At 52.2% G+C, this 19,076-nt stretch overlaps 8 protein-coding genes across 8 annotated transcripts; 3 read left to right on the forward strand and 5 right to left on the reverse strand.

The window, feature by feature from the left end:
• Positions 1-78: 78 nt before the first annotated feature.
• DSM5745_01424 (uncharacterized protein) lies at positions 79-2,062 on the reverse strand (the record flags this gene model as incomplete). The annotated part of the gene is made up of 3 exons (XM_026743440.1): positions 79-964; positions 1,013-1,618; positions 1,671-2,062. The coding sequence occupies 3 exons, from the start codon at positions 2,060-2,062 to the stop codon at positions 79-81; spliced, it is 1,884 nt and encodes a 627-aa protein (XP_026609285.1).
• Positions 2,063-3,867: 1,805 nt separating this feature from the next.
• On the forward strand, positions 3,868-6,540 carry DSM5745_01425 (putative C6 transcription factor; the record flags this gene model as incomplete). Its single annotated transcript, XM_026743441.1, has 4 exons — positions 3,868-4,014; positions 4,086-4,584; positions 4,637-5,399; positions 5,457-6,540. 4 exons carry the CDS (start codon positions 3,868-3,870, stop codon positions 6,538-6,540), a joined length of 2,493 nt encoding a protein of 830 aa, XP_026609286.1.
• A 602-nt stretch (positions 6,541-7,142) lies between these two features.
• DSM5745_01426 (uncharacterized protein) lies at positions 7,143-8,664 on the forward strand (the record flags this gene model as incomplete). The annotated part of the gene is made up of 3 exons (XM_026743442.1): positions 7,143-7,782; positions 7,896-8,530; positions 8,584-8,664. The coding sequence occupies 3 exons, from the start codon at positions 7,143-7,145 to the stop codon at positions 8,662-8,664; spliced, it is 1,356 nt and encodes a 451-aa protein (XP_026609287.1).
• Positions 8,665-9,382: 718 nt separating this feature from the next.
• On the forward strand, positions 9,383-9,988 carry DSM5745_01427 (DUF4202 domain-containing protein; the record flags this gene model as incomplete). Its single annotated transcript, XM_026743443.1, has 1 exon — positions 9,383-9,988. The coding sequence occupies one exon, from the start codon at positions 9,383-9,385 to the stop codon at positions 9,986-9,988; it is 606 nt and encodes a 201-aa protein (XP_026609288.1).
• A 431-nt stretch (positions 9,989-10,419) lies between these two features.
• On the reverse strand, positions 10,420-11,346 carry DSM5745_01428 (VIT1/CCC1 transporter family protein; the record flags this gene model as incomplete). Its single annotated transcript, XM_026743444.1, has 4 exons — positions 10,420-10,464; positions 10,488-10,785; positions 10,840-11,218; positions 11,280-11,346. 4 exons carry the CDS (start codon positions 11,344-11,346, stop codon positions 10,420-10,422), a joined length of 789 nt encoding a protein of 262 aa, XP_026609289.1.
• Positions 11,347-13,348: 2,002 nt separating this feature from the next.
• Positions 13,349-13,665, reverse strand: DSM5745_01429 (uncharacterized protein; the record flags this gene model as incomplete). The annotated part of the gene is made up of 2 exons (XM_026743445.1): positions 13,349-13,355; positions 13,421-13,665. 2 exons carry the CDS (start codon positions 13,663-13,665, stop codon positions 13,349-13,351), a joined length of 252 nt encoding a protein of 83 aa, XP_026609290.1.
• Positions 13,666-14,091: 426 nt separating this feature from the next.
• On the reverse strand, positions 14,092-15,138 carry DSM5745_01430 (oxidoreductase, short-chain dehydrogenase/reductase family; the record flags this gene model as incomplete). The annotated part of the gene is made up of 3 exons (XM_026743446.1): positions 14,092-14,524; positions 14,586-15,024; positions 15,084-15,138. 3 exons carry the CDS (start codon positions 15,136-15,138, stop codon positions 14,092-14,094), a joined length of 927 nt encoding a protein of 308 aa, XP_026609291.1.
• Positions 15,139-16,439: 1,301 nt separating this feature from the next.
• On the reverse strand, positions 16,440-18,943 carry DSM5745_01431 (guanine nucleotide exchange factor VPS9; the record flags this gene model as incomplete). The annotated part of the gene is made up of 5 exons (XM_026743447.1): positions 16,440-16,485; positions 16,539-17,167; positions 17,240-17,415; positions 17,473-17,550; positions 17,599-18,943. 5 exons carry the CDS (start codon positions 18,941-18,943, stop codon positions 16,440-16,442), a joined length of 2,274 nt encoding a protein of 757 aa, XP_026609292.1.
• Between the last annotated feature and the right edge of the window lie 133 nt (positions 18,944-19,076).

Here is a 19,076-nt window from a genome sequence, read left to right on the forward strand (position 1 = left end):
AGCCGAAGCATTTCACGAAAAGCGCAAACAGGACGGGTCAGAAAGGAAAGCCACCCGTGCCTTTTGGCCCATTCGAGTTCAGCCATTAATATTATAATTATAGTTGTCGGGACTTGAGTGCTCGAGATTGAAGCCAGCATACTGAAATCCTGCCGGCGGATAGATCGCAGGCCCTTCAGGCATATAACTTGCCAGACCCGGAGCGTAGGTGACAGCCGGAGGCAACAATTTCCTGCGGACAGGCGATGACAGCTTCTGAAACTCCTGCGCCAGACTATGGTGATTCCACCGTCGAGCCCCGTATTGGAGAAGATTGCCCGCTTGGTTCAGACATTCAAGGACACGCTCATGGCATTGCAGACAGTCTTCTAGCTCCAAAGATGGCGGCTTAGGGCAGTCGTCAGGAACCTGGGGTGCAGGTGGGACGAGGCTCACAAGAAGGTCAGGGCTTTGGTTGACAATGTTGATTAAGCGTTGACCGACTTGGTAGACGCGTTGAATCTCGAGAGAAACCATCACATGCCGGATTTGGCTCTCCAGTATCTGGTGAAGGTGATGGACGTACTCTATGCAGCGATTGAATAGAAGTAACTTGGTATAATCGCAGTGTGGCAGATGGCGGGTCGATGGTGATAAAATGAGGATTGTGGTGTAGAGGTATTCCAAATTGTACTTGATAGCAAGGACTTGCGATGCATCCTTGGGTGCATTATTGAACCATTCAGTTGCGTGTAAGTATAGTTTCCACGTAGACGCCGGGGTTTGAGAGAAAGATTCGATAGGGGCAAAGTATTTTTGTTGATAAGCCGCTGACAGTATACGTCTGATTTTGACCATGTTCCAGGCCGGCTCCGAGCTCCGAGAAAAGATATAGCTCTTGTCGACCCTGGAGTGAGACGGGAAAGCGACGCTGACGGAGTCGTCGGAGAACGAAAGAGTTCGATCCAGAGATGTACTCGTAGCCCTATAGGTCGTTAAACGCTACCGTCAACTGGAGTAAGAAAACAAATACCTGTCCAGAGAGTAAACACAATGGAAAACGCGGCGTCGAAGATCTTGCTGTTCTGGAGAAGGTACAGCTTCTGCATGATGGTCCTGGTGAAGCCCCAAATCAACAAGTACCCTGGCTGCCATGCCTACGAGATACCAGGTCCGAAAATGAACCGGGTCGACGAGAGAATACTGAGCTAGAAAGAGGATTCCCTGAATACCAACTAGGGCTCCAGGACGAAGGACATCTTCGGCATACTGGAGTGCTTCTTGGATAAGAGAAAGAGCCTTGCGATGATTGACGTCCATTTGTGAATTGGACATGGAACCGTAGGCAATGGCCAACACCATCCGTACGGTCCAGTTGTCGAACGGCTTCGCAAAGTGAGCGCCATTCTGGTAAACACTATCGACCGAGGCCCAGAAGCTTGTTTCGTGGAAGAAGGGCAGCAAGACGAAGAAAGTATCGAAATAGTGTTGTATAAGCGGAGTGATCTCGGATCGAGGCGGTAGCGGCCGTGGGGACGATCTTGGAATCTGTTCGCCGAGTGAAACTGACAGAAGCAGATTGGCAAAGGAGGTGTTGGATGTAATCCCCTGAAAGTCTCGCGAGGTTGCACTGACAGATCTAGAGGGATGTCAGTAAAGCAGTGTCCAGTATTCGAGAAAGAGCCACCGACAGATAACCAAAGTCGCCAACAAGATCATCTATGTTTGACACCTCTTGGCGATGTGCGTGAGTCGCAGGAGCTGATGAAGCTGACGTTATGGAGCTTTCATGGACGACACCTCCTTCACTACCGGTGAGCATCCGTTTCCGCTGGCGAAGCTCGGCGGCCTTTTTCTCGAGGCGTTCACAGTAGGCTTCCAGAGAACCAACATAGCTTCGTTCTTTCCCCCGTGGGAATTCGTCGCTGCTCGAGCAGGTATCTGCTTTCCCTGCTCTCTCACACGCCGAACAAGCGGGGAGCTTTCCGTCGCATCTGATCTTGGCGGTTCGACATCTTGAGCATGCGGCGACTGGCCGACTGACTTTGAGCAGTGGTCTGTCCAAGAACGAGGAATCGGACATTCTAACTGCACATATTCCCTATACAGATATCATAATCAGAGAGAGGCCCTCAATGTGATTCGACAATGCTCCACAAAGGTGTAGTTTGCGATGTTCAAGGCGCAGGATAAATGTGACGAAACTCGGTTTGTTGAAGAAAAGAGACTATGGTCCTCAACGAACAATTCTCAAATTGCGGCAAGAGAATAAGGAATAAGTTCGTAATGATAAAGACCCAGATGCCACTCACCACTTGTCGCGCCACTGCGAGTGGTTCAGATAGTTGGGTAAAATGAAAGACAATGGGGTATGGATAAATTTCGGAGGCTAAAGAAACCAGAACAGAGCCGCTATCAAGACGGAAAAGACGCAGATTCCATTGCAGATCACAGGGATAACGGCTGGGTTTGAGCGGTATAAGCTAGTCCTGGGCCAAGGCACGAATGAGTTCCAATCCCAGCGCGTCAACGGCTCAACGCCTCACATAAGGCGCGCACCTACGGAAGTACCGTAGACTGGTGGTCCCGAGCAGCAGTGTATCCAGGTACAGCCAAGCCTTGAAGCGGCAAAGCAGGCAAGAATGAGTAGAAATAGACGAGATGGGGCAGTACCTGTAGCGGGTTGCGTCTGGATCGGAGTCCGTGACATGTATCAGGACTAAAGAGAGCGGAAGCTGCCCCGCGGATGTCACCTCCACGCTAGTCTGCATCGGGCACGTCACGAGCTCCGGACTGGTCAAGGCTCCATTTCGATTTGCACGTGATGGCCGAAGATCACCCAAGTCAAAGGAGCCCACCATCGCAGCATCGCTACAGGAGGCACCTCTTGGCCGAGATGACGGAGTATAATTAATGGGCACTGTTATCGAGACCCAGAACAAAGAACACGCCATCTGGACTCGACTGATACGCGTAGATTCCACGGTTGCTGCCCTTTCACCCCACCACCCCCGCTCAGCCTAGATCATGTTCTGGCTGTGCCTATCCGAATCCTCCACACCAAATCAGTCAGTCACTGGCCACTGCTGAGGCTAGGGAGCTCATCGTTGAGCCTGCTTCGGCTCATTTGAGGGCAGGGAGGGCGAAAGAAAGCCTTGGACCTGAGGCTGTAGGCATAAAGCAGAATAATCTGCGTTGCTGACTACATATGCTCTGTGAGGCTCATTGGTCCGCGGATTTGGGTTTAAGACGGAACCGTTTCCCTGAGCCCTCCCATGATTCATGAAGCCTGCCTTAGCTAGCTCGTCCATTTTCTCGGCTTCATCGGCCAGAATTGCCCGGCACTTGACCTTCACTCTTATCCGTGATTCCAGATCGACTCACCGTTTCCCAGGACGCCTCTTTATCCTGTTACCCATTCTCGACTCTCCGCGGCTCTAGCTTCTGGTCTTGACGTCTCATCGTTTGAAGCGGCGACCAAGTGGGCCCAGGTCAGAGCTTAAGGCCGACAACCTCGTCCCTCTTACTCTTCGCGAACCGCGACGACAATCCGTCATTTGAAGGCGCCCGACCGAAGCCGACATTGCAGAAATCAGGAGAACAGATGCCTTGAAATTAACCGTGAGTGACGATCGCACTCTGCTCGTTGTACGACCTCGTCCTGTCCCTCAGTCGCGCCGCGCATTCAAGCCTCGCTGAAACGACATGAATATTATGTCGAAACCGCAATTACTCTTGATAACCCATTTGTCAAACACAGTCGCATGTGCTTGATGGCCTTTTAGACCGTCTTCTTGGTCATACGGATACGGAACAATTGCCACTTTCGAGGCTATATGGAATACTGGATATCTCCTCTGCTGGCCGATTGTAGTCTGATAAACCACCATGGCGCCACAGCTTGACTTAGCCACTACACAACCGCAATTCGCTAATCCTTGGGAGACCTCTCCGTCAAAAGCGTCCGACGAGTCTAGCCCTAGCTTCGATGGTCGCATTGCGCACACATTGGCGGCTTGTACTAGATGCAGACAGGTACGCCATTCAGATACGCCATTCTTCGATACCTTATTGAAGGGCAAGTCATGTACTAACTATTCGCGTAGCGCAAGACCAAATGCGATCCCGGAATCCCAAAATGCGGCCCATGCGATCGCACCAATGCCCAATGCGTATATTATGATTCTGCTCGGAGGCGCACAATACCGAGGACGTACATTGTCCAGTTGCGCGAAACGGCGCGCAGGCTGGAAAAGGAGCTGGAGGAGGAGGAAAAGGATGTCCAACAGGCCGCAGATGCTGAACTGATTATTCGTGGAGCTGGTCGCATTCGGTTCAGAGAACACGATGAGGCCAGGTTTCTAGGGTCGTCAAGTGGTATTGCGATTACCCGCTTGGTTATGGAACTGGCAAAGCAAAACACACAGTCGAAAAGCATCAAAGATGTGGTGCCCGAGTCTATCGCGCAAAAGATAAAGGATGTGTTCAACGATGAAAGCGGGAAGCCTACTTCCAAAGTCAAACCAATGATCAGCCTAATAGCTCAACCAAATCTGCCGATGAAGCATCTGACATACAGACTCATCGATGTCTTTACTGTCAAAGGTATGTAGAGAGTTCCTTCTGTGAATGCTTGGTTGGCTGACCTGCTACCCAGCGCAAGCAATGCTTCCGACGTTGCATATTCCCACTTTCTACCAGGAGGTTGAGGAAGTGTTCAATGGCTCCAATGATCCTTGCCAAAACTTTCAGTTACGCATGGTGATTGCCATTAGTATGCAAAAAATGAGCACTGAATATGCAGGCCTAGCGGACAGCTACTACCTCGCCGCGTTACCGTTTCTCGAAGCCTCCTTGCGAAGAATGGACCTCAAGTCGTTGCAGTGTCTGGTTTTGATAGCCCAATACTCTCTATTGACCCCCACGCGAACGGCCGCGTACTGGGTCGTTGGTATGGCTGTCAAGCTGTGCCAGGATCTCGGGCTCACGGAAGAAGCGACAATAACGCAGTCGCGCACTGGGAAACAGCTGGATCCGCTAGAAGTGGACATGCGGAGGAGATTGTTCTGGATCGTGACTTCCATGGAGTTCGGGCTGTCACATAGTTTGGGACGGCCAAGCTGTTACTCTGTGAGCCATGACCATATCCACGTCAAATTCTTCGAACAAGTGGACGATAAATACATTACTCGGGAGGGGATACATCCGGATGCCAAACCAATCCTGCCCAAGTGTATCGCAATACACTTTTTCAAGATGCGTCTTTTGCAGCTTGAAATTCGGCGAACCCTCTACCTAAATAAACGGGACACTCCTGTTGACGACCATGATCCGTGGTTTTCGCAGATGCTCAGCAAACTTAATCAGTGGGTAGAATCCTGCCCTACCCATGACGGAGGTAGTGGCTTAAGCGGAAAATGGTATAGTCACGTTCCCCTGTGTCACCCCAGATGAGACTACTTACGCATGTCATGCAGGTTCAATGGCCGGCTGCATACCATGATCATTTTCATGTATCGACCATCGCCACAGATCCCTGAACCTTCTGTTTACGCGGCGCAGCAATGTTACGAGTCTGCGGTTTCTAACATCTTCATGCACTTGGACCAAATCAACACAGGGTCAGTTGACCTCACTTGGATATTCACCCAGTCGCTTTTCATGGCGTTGAACACTCTTCTTTGGACACTTTCGTATCCTGAGATTAGAAGGGAACATCCGTTGAAAGAGGTTGAAAAAAACCTTGAAGTTGCATTAGAGGGCATCTTGAAGGCTTCAGACAGATGGCCCGGGGTAAGATCTGCCGGGATGCTCTATGAGACATTGATCGCCGCTTGCCTTAGGGCATATAATACCGAAGAGTCATTTGTCGTCCATTCACCTTCGAACCCGTCTAGCCATGCGACACCGGCGTCCTCTCAAGATGTGCAATCCCCGCCATCTATGGCAAGCCCTGCAAGCACCGCAGCCTCAACACACTCACATAATATCCTAGCCGGCGGTTCTTCAGTAGCAGACACGACATCGGCTGGTACCTTCTCGAGGGGCCCGTCAGCTGACCCTTCCTTCCCTTTTCCGCAAATGAACACTTCGGTATCTATCCCTACCGACTCTGTGAAGGCCCTACAACCGCCTCCTTGGGACCCTACTGTCCCACCAGAAGCTACAACCGAGGCGCAATCCTCTGTGGGCTACGATGCGCCCGATACCTCGCTACTACCCAGCTCCGACCTGAACTTTGATCCAACCACGCCTTTCAATTCATTTCCGTCCGTTGTTCCTGGCCTACCGGGCTGGGATCCCAACTTCTCCTTATCTTCTATAACCACAGCTGATCCGATGCCGTTTTCGAGCGCAACCGCTGACCCAATGAACTGGGCCGATGCTTTCGGCGATCAATACTCTCACTATTTCAACGGCGACTACCCAACGAATTCATGGAGAGGAAGAACTTTAAGTCAGCAAGAACAGCTGGAATTGATGGATTCGCTGGCCGACCACATTCCAGATGTTACTACTCAGCTGGCGATGCAGACGGCGACAGCGCATTATCAGTCCTGAACAAGCCGCGTTCGAAATCTCTGTGTCCGATGGTGTATCTCATCAATACATGTAGTGTACCAAATTTTCTGTTCCAGCGTAGAAATCCAAGGCTTAATCTGATCAACCTTCGGTGTTCTGCAAGTTGCATATGATAGGTGCAGATGAATGTGGGCCCGACGCCTGCCGCCTCATAAATGCGAAGGCTGAAAGCGGATCACGTGCTCTCCGTCATCCAAGGCCTTTCAAGTCCAAGGTTGGTTTCACCTTAATACTGTGCAGATCAAAGGGTCATCGATCTTTCCACCACCACCAACCCGCTGACCTTCAACTCTCCGCTCACTCGCTCTGCATCACTTCATCCTCACTTTACCGACAACTCTGCTGGTTTTCAGGGCGGTCCCTTTGGCATGTGCGACTACCAGAACGCTCGTCCTATCGTCGCTTGAGCGAACCTCGTCCGGCCGTCCCTCCGTCTCTCCTCCGTCTCTCGTGGTCTGAGTGCCGCAATCCGTCCTGGTGGTAGAGGAACTTCGATTGGGGTCTTCTCTTAGGGCTATAGGATAGGGCTGCTCAGACATCCGCCGCCACTCCTCCATCCCCCCCTCCGCCTCAGACTTCCCATGTCCGATCGCACCTCCTCGGCACCATTCCGGACAGGACCCCCTTCGCCGTCACCATCATCTCCCGCCCCGTTCAACTCTTTCAAGGACAGCATATATTCGACGATTCCTCCCGAGCAGATTCCACAGACGCCGACATCGCCTCCGTTGATGTCGGTAAGCGCTCCGAACGATGCCTCCAATCTCGCAAACGTGCAAGCATCTAGCCAGCCTCCGTCGCAACCTGCCAGCCTCTCTACTCCACCTTCCTCGGTGCCCATGACTACCCAGAGCTCTCAGCAGCCGACAGCGGGCGTAACGAACTCATTCCCCACCCCGGCCAGCAGCGTCGACCCCGACCACATGGATAAGTCGTTTGGCGCAGGTTTTTCAGAGGCAGGAGTGCCTAACACAAATAGCGCAAGTGTCGCGCCTGTCCAGCAATCTGAACACAGACGCACGGATCACAACCGGGATTTCGCATCCGCTGAAGCAGGGACAGGAGTACGCGATTTCGCACAAATGGGCGGCTCTACGCAACCACCGCAAGGCGATGCCATGGAACTCGATACGAAAACACCAGCGCAGACTAACTCCAATTGGCCCAGCTTAGAGTCTTTGCAGAAAGACTTCTCGTCAGCTTTCCATCTTTGCAAAAGCTGTAAGAGCTCCCTAATCCTTGCTATGGCTGTTGCCCCTTGTGCACCCCACAATGCTCTCCCATACTTGTTTGGATCTCAACTATGTTAACACAACGTCTTGCAAAATTTACAGCCCACATTGCGACTGGACCAGACCCATCAGTCGATCTTATCTCGCTGTACGGCTTAGGACCTATCGCAAAATCGGTTGTAAGGAATGACCCTGTCACGGGTGCGAAGATTAATCGGCTTCGAAAGTCATACGAGGGCAAATTGAAGGGGTTAGGGCTCGCTGGAAGGAACAAACCGGTCAAACACGATCCTTCAATGCCTGGCGGGCTCAGGCAGATGACGATGTGGCCGGAGGAAGAGTGGCAAAACCAGAAAGTCTTCGGCAAGGAGATAAAAGTGGCTGATATTGATTCGGCGCTTTACAACATGCAATTGAAGGCTATGAAAATGGAACCGGGTACGGTACCGAACAACGACTACTGGGAGGACGTGCTAGGTCATGACAAGCCAGCGAAGAGTAGCGCGGGAGACGGCCCCAAAAAGACCCCTACTTCCGCAACCGCTCCTCGAGCTGTGGGTCAACCGAACGGGACATCTATGCCAGCCGATTCAGAACGAGGTCGCCCGAGCCGAGGCCGAAAGAGGCATTATGATGACAATAGCTTTGTGGGGTACGGCGAGGGCTATGCGGATGACGATGACGATAGTGCGTTCTATTCAAATGGCGAAGGGGGAGGAAAGAAAAAGCGAAAGAAGGTATGAGTGTTATACCTGTCGCTTGAAGATATCAGTGTACTGATGTCTACAAGGATCACGTCCCAAGGATCTCTGCTCCTCCCGACAGAGGGGGCAGCTATGGGGTCGGTATGTTCGGGATTGGTGCGAGGTGACGAACCTCAGACTTGCGCGCAAAAAGCAGATTTTTTACCTATTTATGTTGCCTTCTACTATGCACATCGCATAGCTACGTTACAGACCCACTGCAGAGGCTCAGCCTGCCCTTGAGCCCAGTGGAAGGAAATGATCTCCAGCTCGACGACACCATTGATCGTCAGCATATTCTCAGTACATTTTTTGCATCACGGTGCTGGATATACCCGGCTTACTTGATCGGACGGCGTTTGGGTGTTTGATTCACACGGGAAGGTTTCTTTTGGCACTTTGCCTCTTCGAACGGCGGAAACATCAAATGCTGTAATGCTTGCTTTCATCTTGTGTTAAAGGTCGAATCCGTTGGTCGGATTCCACATGTTTTTCAATTGTCTCGACGCATCACGATAGCGAGACGCGTCCTCAGAGCTGCTTGAGCAGCAACCAGTGCAGAGTCAGTAGATAGAATCAAAGATCTATCAAACTTGTCCACCTCCCACGTAGCTCTCTGTAGCATATACTCCGTAACAATGCCGTACCTTGCTTCCAAATCCCGAGACAGGCAAAGCGGGACTTACCCGGGATCCAACCGAGCCATAAAATCCAGATCTATTACAAACCTACCCACCCCGCAATCACTATATCCTACAACTCAACCGCAATCGCACGCATACTTTGCTACTCACAAAGCACTTCCCCCTCCAATAACCCCAAATCCAACCATCACAACCAACCAAAATGACAACCCCCTTCGACAAAACCCTCTCCCTAATCGACGCCGCCCACGCCGCAGACCCCAAAACCATCACCCCGCCAACCTCCTCCCCAGAAGTTGAACCCATCCCATACGAACTCCACTACGCCAACAAAATGACAAAATACCTCGCCCTCCGCTCCCCCTCCGCCTCTGAACCCCTCCGCCTCGCCGTCCGCGCCCAACACCTCCGCCGCTGGGAGGTCCCCCGCACAGACTTCCCCGCTACGAAAATCGGGTACCACAGCTGGCGGAGCTACCTCGCGAAACGGCAGGCGGAGATCGCGCGGGCGTTGTGCGTTGAGGGCGGGTATGATGAGGCGGTTGCGGGGAGGGTTGCGGCGCTGGTGCGGAAGGAGGGGCTGAAGGGTGGTGAGGACGAGGAGGTGCAGGTGTTGGAGGATGTTGCTTGTCTTGTGTTTTTGGAGGATCAGCTGGAGGAGTTTCAGGAGGGGTATGAGGAGGAGAAGGTCATTGGGATTTTGCAGCGGACTTGGGTGAAGATGAGTGAGAGGGGACGGGAGTTGGCGCTGGGGATGGAGCTTGAGGGGAGGAGTCGGGAGTTGATTCAGAAGGCTTTGGGGGGTTGAGAGAATGCGTGATTTGGTTGTGGGGAGGGGGGTTGCGTTGCGTTAGGCTTGCGCGTGGTCTTTGGAGGGGGTGGGCGGTTCTGGTGATATCTTTGCTGGGTGTTAGGGCTGGGATGCGCTGTCTTGATCTTGCAAGGAGGGTATATTGTTATATTTTGGTTTCGTGACTATAGTACAGAGAGTGGTGGACTGTTATCTAGTCCACCGGGTATCGATATGAGAAGTGAAGTCTTGCGAATCGCGCCGGTCGAGGATGATGCCGAAGAAAAAGGACAGAATATGGGTGAGAAGATCATGTCTCGCCCCCAATCAACCTCACCAACCCAATCGCCGCGCCCGCTGCAACGCCCCCAACAATGACCATCTGAATTCCGCCCTTAATGCCAGCAATGACATTCTCTCGTCCACTCCACCCGCGCACAACGGCCGTCTTAATGTACCCAAAGACCAGCAACGTGACCGCCATTACCGCAACACTGCAATACAGCGCAACAAGCACTTGGTTGAGAAAGAAGTACGGAACAAGCGGAATGAAGCCGCCAATGAAGTATCCCAGGGCAAGCGTGATCGCGCTCGTCCATGCTTGGTTGCAGTCCGGCTCGGACTCCTTGTGATGGAAGGTAATGAGGAATTCGCGGAGGCGGTCGCGCGATGCGTGCAGGGAAGCGTTGATGGGTGCGATAGCGTCGTTTGGAACACCGTGCGAGGCGAAGATGTCGTAGACGATGGCTTCTGTTTCGGAGGGCGAGGAGTCGATGAGCTCTGTCGTTTCGCGGACGGTGGTTTGATATGATTCTCTGCTAGATGTTAGCGTCAATCCATCCGGGGCTAATGAAAAAGGGTAGACATACGCTTCACTCTTTGCGCCAACGTATCCTCCCAATCCCATGGAGATCGCGCCCGCGGCGAGCTCCGCCAGCCCACCAAGCACGACGACCTTTGTGTTTCCTAGCGCTGAGAGACCAGCGCTCAGGGCGAAGGGAACCGTGAGACCATCCGACAGTCCGAGGATAGCATCTGAAACGATCCGGGGATCAATGCGTGACCGCGTGCTGGTGCTACTGCTCCCTGTGCTCTCGACATCGTAGGTGGATGATGATGGCGACGAGTCGCGGAATGTGTGGTATGCTCTGGGCCGCTGGCTTTCAACGTCGCGGTCCATGCTGCCGTTGCTGTTAATGATAGTGTCGGAGTCGTCGTCGTCTTCGTCTGAGCCGAGCAGTGGCTTTCCTATGCGACTGTTAGCTTTGTTCTAGTTCCTGGCGTTGCGCTGCGGGTAGGGCTGACGAACTATAGCTTGGTTGTGATTTGGTGCGTCGCTCAGGGAAGAGTTTCTGCTTGATGAATAGAAAAGCCATGCTGTAGTGTTTTCAGGACAGCAGACTCCTCTGTTTGTCGTGAAATAAAAACGACGCTGCCCGGAATTTCCCTCACAATCGCAGCGGGCGATGTTCCCAGAGTCCCAAAGAGGAAAAAAGCTCCCAGACCCTGACGTCAGCGGGAACCAAGTCGATCGCGAGTGTTTGATGTTCTTCGCAACGAAGCTCGAGAGAAGGCACGTAGAAGGTTGGAAGTGGGTTGAGCAACAATTATGGCAGCAGCGCAACCCAGATATTTATCTTCCAGGCCTAACCTAACTCCGAGCTATGGACGTGCACGTCTGATGTTGCCAATTTTTTTCTCCTCTGCTTCACCCGCGTACAATGCCCCGCTCAGCCAATGACAGTGGAGGCAAAGGTCAGCGCGCAGCAATCGGCCTCAAAAACTATGCAGACAAAGACAGGGAGCAACCCACGGTGGGAGCGGTGGGAGCACAAAGACAAATCAGAGTCCAGGTGATTACTTTCGATGCTGCATCATTACTTTGGGCGTGCTGTCAGTGGTCAACTTTATAGTTCTGGGCTTCTGGACTTCTCGGGATTTTGCCTCGTCCCCGAACTAGTTTCCGCGGGCTCGGTGATAAAATAGTTCAGCCATGCATGGTGATGTCTTTCGAGTCGAGGCCGGGGTCGGAGATGGCAAATTTGCCGGCGGAGATGTGAGACTGACTCGGACAACGACAAAGGGAGCATAATCTTAACCAAGTGTTGATCAAGACTCCAAAATGTCTCTGGAGTCGACGACGAAGCAACCAATGTAGGTACGGGGTACAAAGGCGCAGCCGTGCAGTCGTACGTACTCTATGGAGTACGACCAACTCGTTGAGTCGTTGTACGAGTTGGCATATCCACCCGCGGCAGAAGCAAGGCCTCATTGCTCACCAGGGCCCAGCGGCACATTATTGTTTCAACTTTCAAGAGCCGTGCCCGGAATCCGCGAACGCCGAACGAGAAGATCTTACTCAAAGCCTCAAACTCATAGCCTCAAGTTGCTCCGCTGTTTCAAGGGGAGAGTTCCCTAGCATCGTCTGGAGCTGAGCTTTTCACAAGGGACTGACATTATTTTAATTGCTGCAGGCTTGCTGCGCGGTTTCTTGATCCTAGTCTGAACGTTAGCCAACTGTTCCCGATGCCTTTATCCATATTCCAAGGTACAGCATCCGTCTTACTCCTTTTGTCAGACTATCAGACGGGAAAGCTCCCGTTTCCCACCCAGGAATAAGATACGCCATGGCACTAAGCCGCCCTTTGGGCCCTAGTAATCCGTTGATCAGCACGTAGTCTAGATGCTCGACCGTTCAGGTAAATGGTCGTTTCAACCCCATCAGATCGTCCGACCAGGTCTGCGATTCGCGTATTGTGGGCTGGTAATACCGTAATGGTAGCAGACAATTTTCTTCCTAGAGAGTCGAGGCTCTCCATTGGAAAACTAGTATCATAATGACAACCTCACGGCTAAGGCAGGGGACAGCTGCCAAGCCAGAATTTTGATGTTCCTTTAGCGCACGGGCTACATCCGCATCCACCAATCATAGCTGTTTATTTTCTTGCAAATTTGCTATATAGGTCATCATTAAACAATAACTGTTGCCTTCGGGCATTTGGTCAATTTGAAACGATACAGAGAAGATTAGCATGGCCCCTGCACTAAGGATGACACGCTCAATCAAAGAGAAGCTACCAGTTTTTTTTTTATTACTCCCCGACCTCATCTGAGCGAGATTTCCTTTTTGGGTATTGGGATTGGAATTTTGAAGCTAACTGGGCACGGGTTCGAACCTGGGCGCGGCCTTGAAGATTATTTCCACCCCTCTCCTCTCTGTTTACCACCGCACAGGCTAAGCATAGTCAAATCAATCGAAAATCCACTTAGGAAAGTCATTATTTGGAATCATATTCACATATAATAATAAAGAGGTAAGCACAAGCATCAAAACTATTTACAACTAATCACCCCCTCAACCCGTCCAATCCATACCTCCTAGCGCCTCCGACTCTCAACCTCAAGATCAACATCCATTCAGCTTAGGCACCCCCCTCCCTCTTCGCATACTCCTCCTCCATGCGCTCCTCGTAAAGCCGATCAGCCTCCTCCTTGCTCAACCGCTGGCCCTGCGCATTCGTCGCAGAGGGGAAGCTGCTGCCTGCGAAGCTGGTTGTCGTCGCGTGGCTGGTGTTGCCGCTGCTGCTGGAGGTTGTGCCTGGGGCGCCGGCTTGCTGGGAGAACTGGGTTGTGTTCGGGTTCACTTTGCCCTGGAGCTGGTTGGTGGTTTGTTCTGTGAAGAGTGGGACGGGCATTTTGGTGGGTAGTTGGAGGGTTTTGATTGTAGATTTTGTTCGGTTGGTTCAGGGTGTCAATTTGTTTGAGACACAGGGTATTGTAGATGTATACGCAAGATAATTCTGACTGTAGTATGCAGCAAGAGTGGCCGGAGTCGAAGTAGATATAGCGGAGGTTTACGTCACAGAGCACGGAGATAGAGGCGTTAAACGTCAGGTCAGGTGACTTACGTTAGCCAGAGTATGGACGGTGGCGATGTCTACTTTTGAGCGAGGTACGCCGTACAACGGATACTGGATGGAGATCAATACGGATTTTCGAAGGGCCAGGCCAGGCTACAGCTTTGAGAACAGGCACCAATGACTCATGTTCAAGTTCGTATTATCGTTGCCACATTACGCCACAGCATAAAGCTGTCCCTTGCTAACTATACAGAATCACTATTAACCGTTGAGAACAACACCTCCGTTGGGGTGCAAGCTCTGTCCAGAGATGTAGCTGCTGTCCTGACTGGCGAGGAACACAAAGCAGGTTGCGATTTCGCTAGGCTGTCCTGCACGACCCATCGGCACGCCACTGAACTGCTCGATAGCTTCGGTGGTCATCGTTGCTGGGATGAGAGGAGTCCAGACTGGTCCGGGACACACGGCGTTGACACGAATACCCTTGCTGCATTGCTGGTTCGACAGGCCACGAGTGAACGCAACAATGGCGCCCTTGGTCGATGTGTAGTCGAGGAGATCGGGCCGGCCGATGTAAGGGTTGACGGAAGCGCAGTTGATGATGGAAGAGCCGGACTTCAGGTGCGGCATTGCGTACTTGGAGAGGTAGAACACGGGGTGGATGTTTGTGTCGAACGTGCTTTCCCATTGAGACCTAGAGTAAAGAGTCATCGTTAGCAAACAGTCTCGTCTCCTTTAGGACCTGGTCAACCCACTCGTCCAAATCGCTGATATCAGGAAGCATAGTCTGCGTTCCGGCGTTGTTGACCAAGATATCGATTCCTCCTAGCTTCTCCAACGCTGTGTCGATGACCTTCTTGCAGTTCTCCTTCTTGCGCAGATCCGCAGCAAAGAGATAGCACTTCTGCCCGGCTTCCTCAACCCGTCGCTTCGTCTCCTGCGCATCCTCCTCTTCCTCTGGTAGGTAGGCAATCAAGCTTGAGGCGCCCTCCATCGCGTACAGAATGGCGACCGCACGACCGATGCCAGAGTCGCCGCCAGTAATGATGGCCTTCTTTCCTGTTAACTTGCCAGCGGCCTTGTATGTCTGGTATCCCTGGTCTTCGGAAGGGATCTGTGTTGAGGTAGGCTGAGGCTTCTCCATCTGGGATTGAAGGCCTGGCTTCTTTTGTTGCTGGACGGGGACCTCATGGCCTAGTTGAAGCGTAACACGTTAGCTATGTCTCAATGACCATGTCCCTGTCGCTGCTCACCGGATTGGAATTGGCTTTGAGGTCCGCGCGATTCCTTCTGTGTTTCAGGCTCCATGTTGACTGTTGGTTACGGTTCAGTACCACAGGATAGGTGATTTTGGATACAGTGGATGTATAGTAGTGGAATTCGTAGTTCAGGAAGGATAATTAGAAGATCATAGCTGGTCGAAGCAGTTATACTGCACCGAGGCCGTCTAGGCGTCAGTATGACGTCTGATAAGAGCCCTGAGGAACGCAACATTCGCTCATGAAGTCAGAGCTCCAGACCATGTCGGCTGGTTTTTCATATCCTCTTGGCACTGCTGGAGCCATCGAGAAGGGCGTTCAGAACAGGTAGCAGGGTTCTATCCTGTGGTCTTGGTGGTGTGGACGGTGGTGATAAATAATGACGCATTAAGCCGATCTCACCCTGGGGATTGAAGAAATATATATTCTCCATAGAAGCAGTGGCCTGCATGATGATTTGAAGAAAACAAGAATAATCCAGTTGGTTAAATATTAATGTCACGGCAAGCAGCTTGGATTCGGTTTATGGCGAAGCGGCGACTGGTGTTGGTTCTAGTTAGGGGTCCGTAGCGCTACGATTTCGACGACAGCCAACGATCGCAACACCGAGTATACGAGCAACTTCAGACCTCAAAATTGTTGCTTGCCGACTAGCTTGACTACTAATATTGGACATGGAACTTGAGTGAACTTCTTACACAGGAACAATCGATTCAATACTATGGAGGCTATGGAAGACCAGAAACGAAAAGAAACCTCTTCTCCACCCTCGAGCCACTGGCTCAAGACCTGATGAAAAGGAGTCTCTCGAAGAGAGGAAAGTGCCAAAGAATACGCCTGTCAATGACCCGAAGGCCGTTGAACAGACCGTTCCGCCGCGCTGTGCAATGCAGGGACCAATCTGTGGTGGACCGCCTTCTTGATCGCAGCCACCCAAACAAGGTAAGTATGAAGAAAAAAAGAAGAAAAAGTCCAAAGGGACGCGGGCGGACGAGGAATTTATAGCCTGGCAGGAGGCTGGGAATGGCACTAGTGATTAGCGAGGATTGTTTGGCGCTAAAGCCGCACGTGATCGTAGCTTTGCTGCTACTAGTCACTCCTTCGAGGCTGGCAGAATCCGGCGACGATGATGGTCTAGGTACCGATGCTACACGATGCTACTTAGTGGTAGTCGGTCCGGACGATTATCAGGTGTCAATGGATCCAATGGGATCGGTAAATGTTCATTTACTACCAAGCTGACCTCACTCAGGCTACTACTACTACGACTGACACGGTATGCCCAGTTTAAGACTGAGAGAGCCAGTAACTAGTTCGAAATTAGAGGATAGATTGCTGGTCATCTATGAATTAACCCCCGCTGAGTGCAAGACACGCATCTACCGCCAATCCAACCCTGATTCAGTCAAGTTAGCCAAATCCACAGAACGATACTGCAGAACGACTCACCTTCCCTCCTTCATCTTGACCACATCGTCAATCACGTCACGGTCAAGGTTGGGAAACATATTCGCGAGCGTCTCAACTACGTTGTTATGCTCGGCGCGCTGAATCCGTCGGGCCTGCGCATCCTCAGCGCTGGCCTGGCGGGCAGCCGCATCTTGAGCATCAAGCCTTCGTGAAGGTGAAGGCTGTGCGGTACGTGACCGGGACCTTTCACTAGATCGCCGGACCTCTTCGCCACTGGCACGGGGTGGTTGGTATACGTTAGGCGTGAGCCGCCGTGAGATTTCAGGACGAGGTGTCGTGTCTTGCGGAGGTTCTGTTTCATCCGAAAACATCCTCCCTATGGTAGATAATGGTTTTTGGATCGTTCGCAATAAGCCCGCTACTGGTGCACTATCTTCCTCCCTAGATTGTGACTGGTCCCTTCGACTGGGATTGTTGCGCGGTACATCGGCGGATTTGCGCGATGGCCTAGGTGCGCTCTCGGTTGACGTCCTTGGATCTGACGCTTCGGATGCACGGTGCTGCTCGGCGATAGCTGATACAGCGGCCTCGACGTTTTTCTCAAATTCTTCGTCACTGACGGTCAGGCTGGTCCGGTCTAGTGTTTCGATAAATTGGATGGCCCCGGACTGAGAGAATTGTTTAGTAGACTGCGTAGAGTAGACTGCGTAGACACTCGTGATGATAATATGTGTACTTACCAGAGAAGATAGGTAGTAGCCAGCCTCTCCACCAAGCTTTTCCTGATTACGGAACCGGAGGATATACTGTATATTGGACACCAGGTGCTCCGGGTTGGCCTGGAGTACGACGTAGATTAAAAGTGGTATGAACGAATCTGCCGAAGTGTCGGATTTCTTTGCATTCCGCAATAGACCTCAAGGTGTCTCAGCCACGCACGCAATCTTGCGGTCTTCAGGGAAGTCCAACTTACCAAATATGACCTTGCAGCAGTTGAGAATGCAGATGACTTTGTCGCGAGGCGCCCGATAGCCATTGATTTTCAGCAGTTCTGGAGCTTGTTAGGATGACTCCGGGATAAGATATGAAACGAACTTACCCTGCTGAGCAAGGTTCAGAAATCGGCGGCCGGACGAGCTCACAGGTGCGATATCAAGATGCTCTTCCTTCACCCAGCTGTAGATCCGCATCTTTTGCGCTAATACTTCGTCCCGCTCAACATCTTCCTGGTGTTGACCTTTCCTCCACGGTCCATGCAATCTCTCCATCTCACGCCGCTTGCTTCTGCTCGCGCTCCGCGGAATCGATGGGGGACTTGGTATTGTAGGTGAGAAGGTCTGGGAGTAGAGTCTATTCATCACGAGCTTCTCCATGCCCTCCTTCGCGTTGTCGAATTCGCTGTCTGATACGTCTCGCCATACTTCGCAAGCTGCCATCTTATTCGTTATAAAAGCGAGAAAGTCACTAATAATCTTGACCTGCTCGTGTACCATCCACTGACGTTTCCCAAATTCGTGGAGGAAAGATCGTAGGAATTTAGCGACAGGGTCGGCGGTGCGATGCCGTAATTGTTCGAGGAAGCGGTGGAAATCGAATGGTTGGTCGGGCTCAGGTTCAGGAGGTGGAGGAATCGTTGATGTCGAGGAACGCCGAGTCAAGGTAAATTCCTCTGCAGTGGAATTTCTATGGAGGGTTTTGGCAATCGTTCCAGGCTGTTTTTCGAGGGTAGACGAAGACGCAGACCCAGCTTTGGGGGTTTGCTGATTGGTGCCGGCGGCCATCCCATGATCCAAGCTTGATTTCCTCGGTGGGAAATGACTCTGGGCCCCAAGAAACTGCTCAGCCAATTCCATCCGGGGGGACAAAACCTGCTCCTGAACCCCATCCTGGGTAGCTTCCGCGAACTGGCCCATGATGCTCTGGATTTCCGACTGAGAATCATCATCCTTCGCGCGCCCTTTGCCGTTATCCACCTTCTTTTCATCGCCGCTCGGCACTTCTGGCAGCTCTTTCTCCGTCCACTCGGTAGTACCGGTACGGTTGGTGTAGGGCTCGTCCTTCTCCGGGGGAGGGGGCGGGGTCGCACCCATGTCGGATACGTATTTCTGCTCCGTTTTGTCGTTTGCTATTGAGAGCGCCCCCATCTGCTCTGACGGGGCGGCGTCTTTCTCAGACGCAGTGCGTGGAGTATCCATCGCCGGTGGCATGTCCGATAGCCTTTGAGTTTCGGCTTCTGATGCGTTCCAGGTTCCTTCTCTCATATCTTCCAACGGAGCGCTTCCTACACTATCCGTGGTTGAAGTCGCATGCTGTGTTTGCGCTGTTGATTCGACGGCAGCCGACGTCACTTGCCGCTCAGCCTCGTCCCCCTCATTGGGCGTCTCTGATCGAGTTTGCCCAGGTGTAACGGGGGTCGGCGCGTCTCGGGGGTCTAGGGCGGACATAGGGTATTTGCACGTGTCGCGAAGCAGAGAGAGAGGTACGTTCGTCGAGTCACTTCTAGTAATTCAGGCGGCAGTATGAATCATGTTGCGGGGAGCTGTTCGGAGGAAGCTCGCCGGCTTGGGCGAGCTATCG

The sequence above is a fragment of the Aspergillus mulundensis genome (assembly GCF_003369625.1).
Source record: "Aspergillus mulundensis strain DSM 5745 chromosome Unknown scaffold_0, whole genome shotgun sequence".
Lineage (NCBI taxonomy): Eukaryota > Fungi > Ascomycota > Eurotiomycetes > Eurotiales > Aspergillaceae > Aspergillus > Aspergillus mulundensis.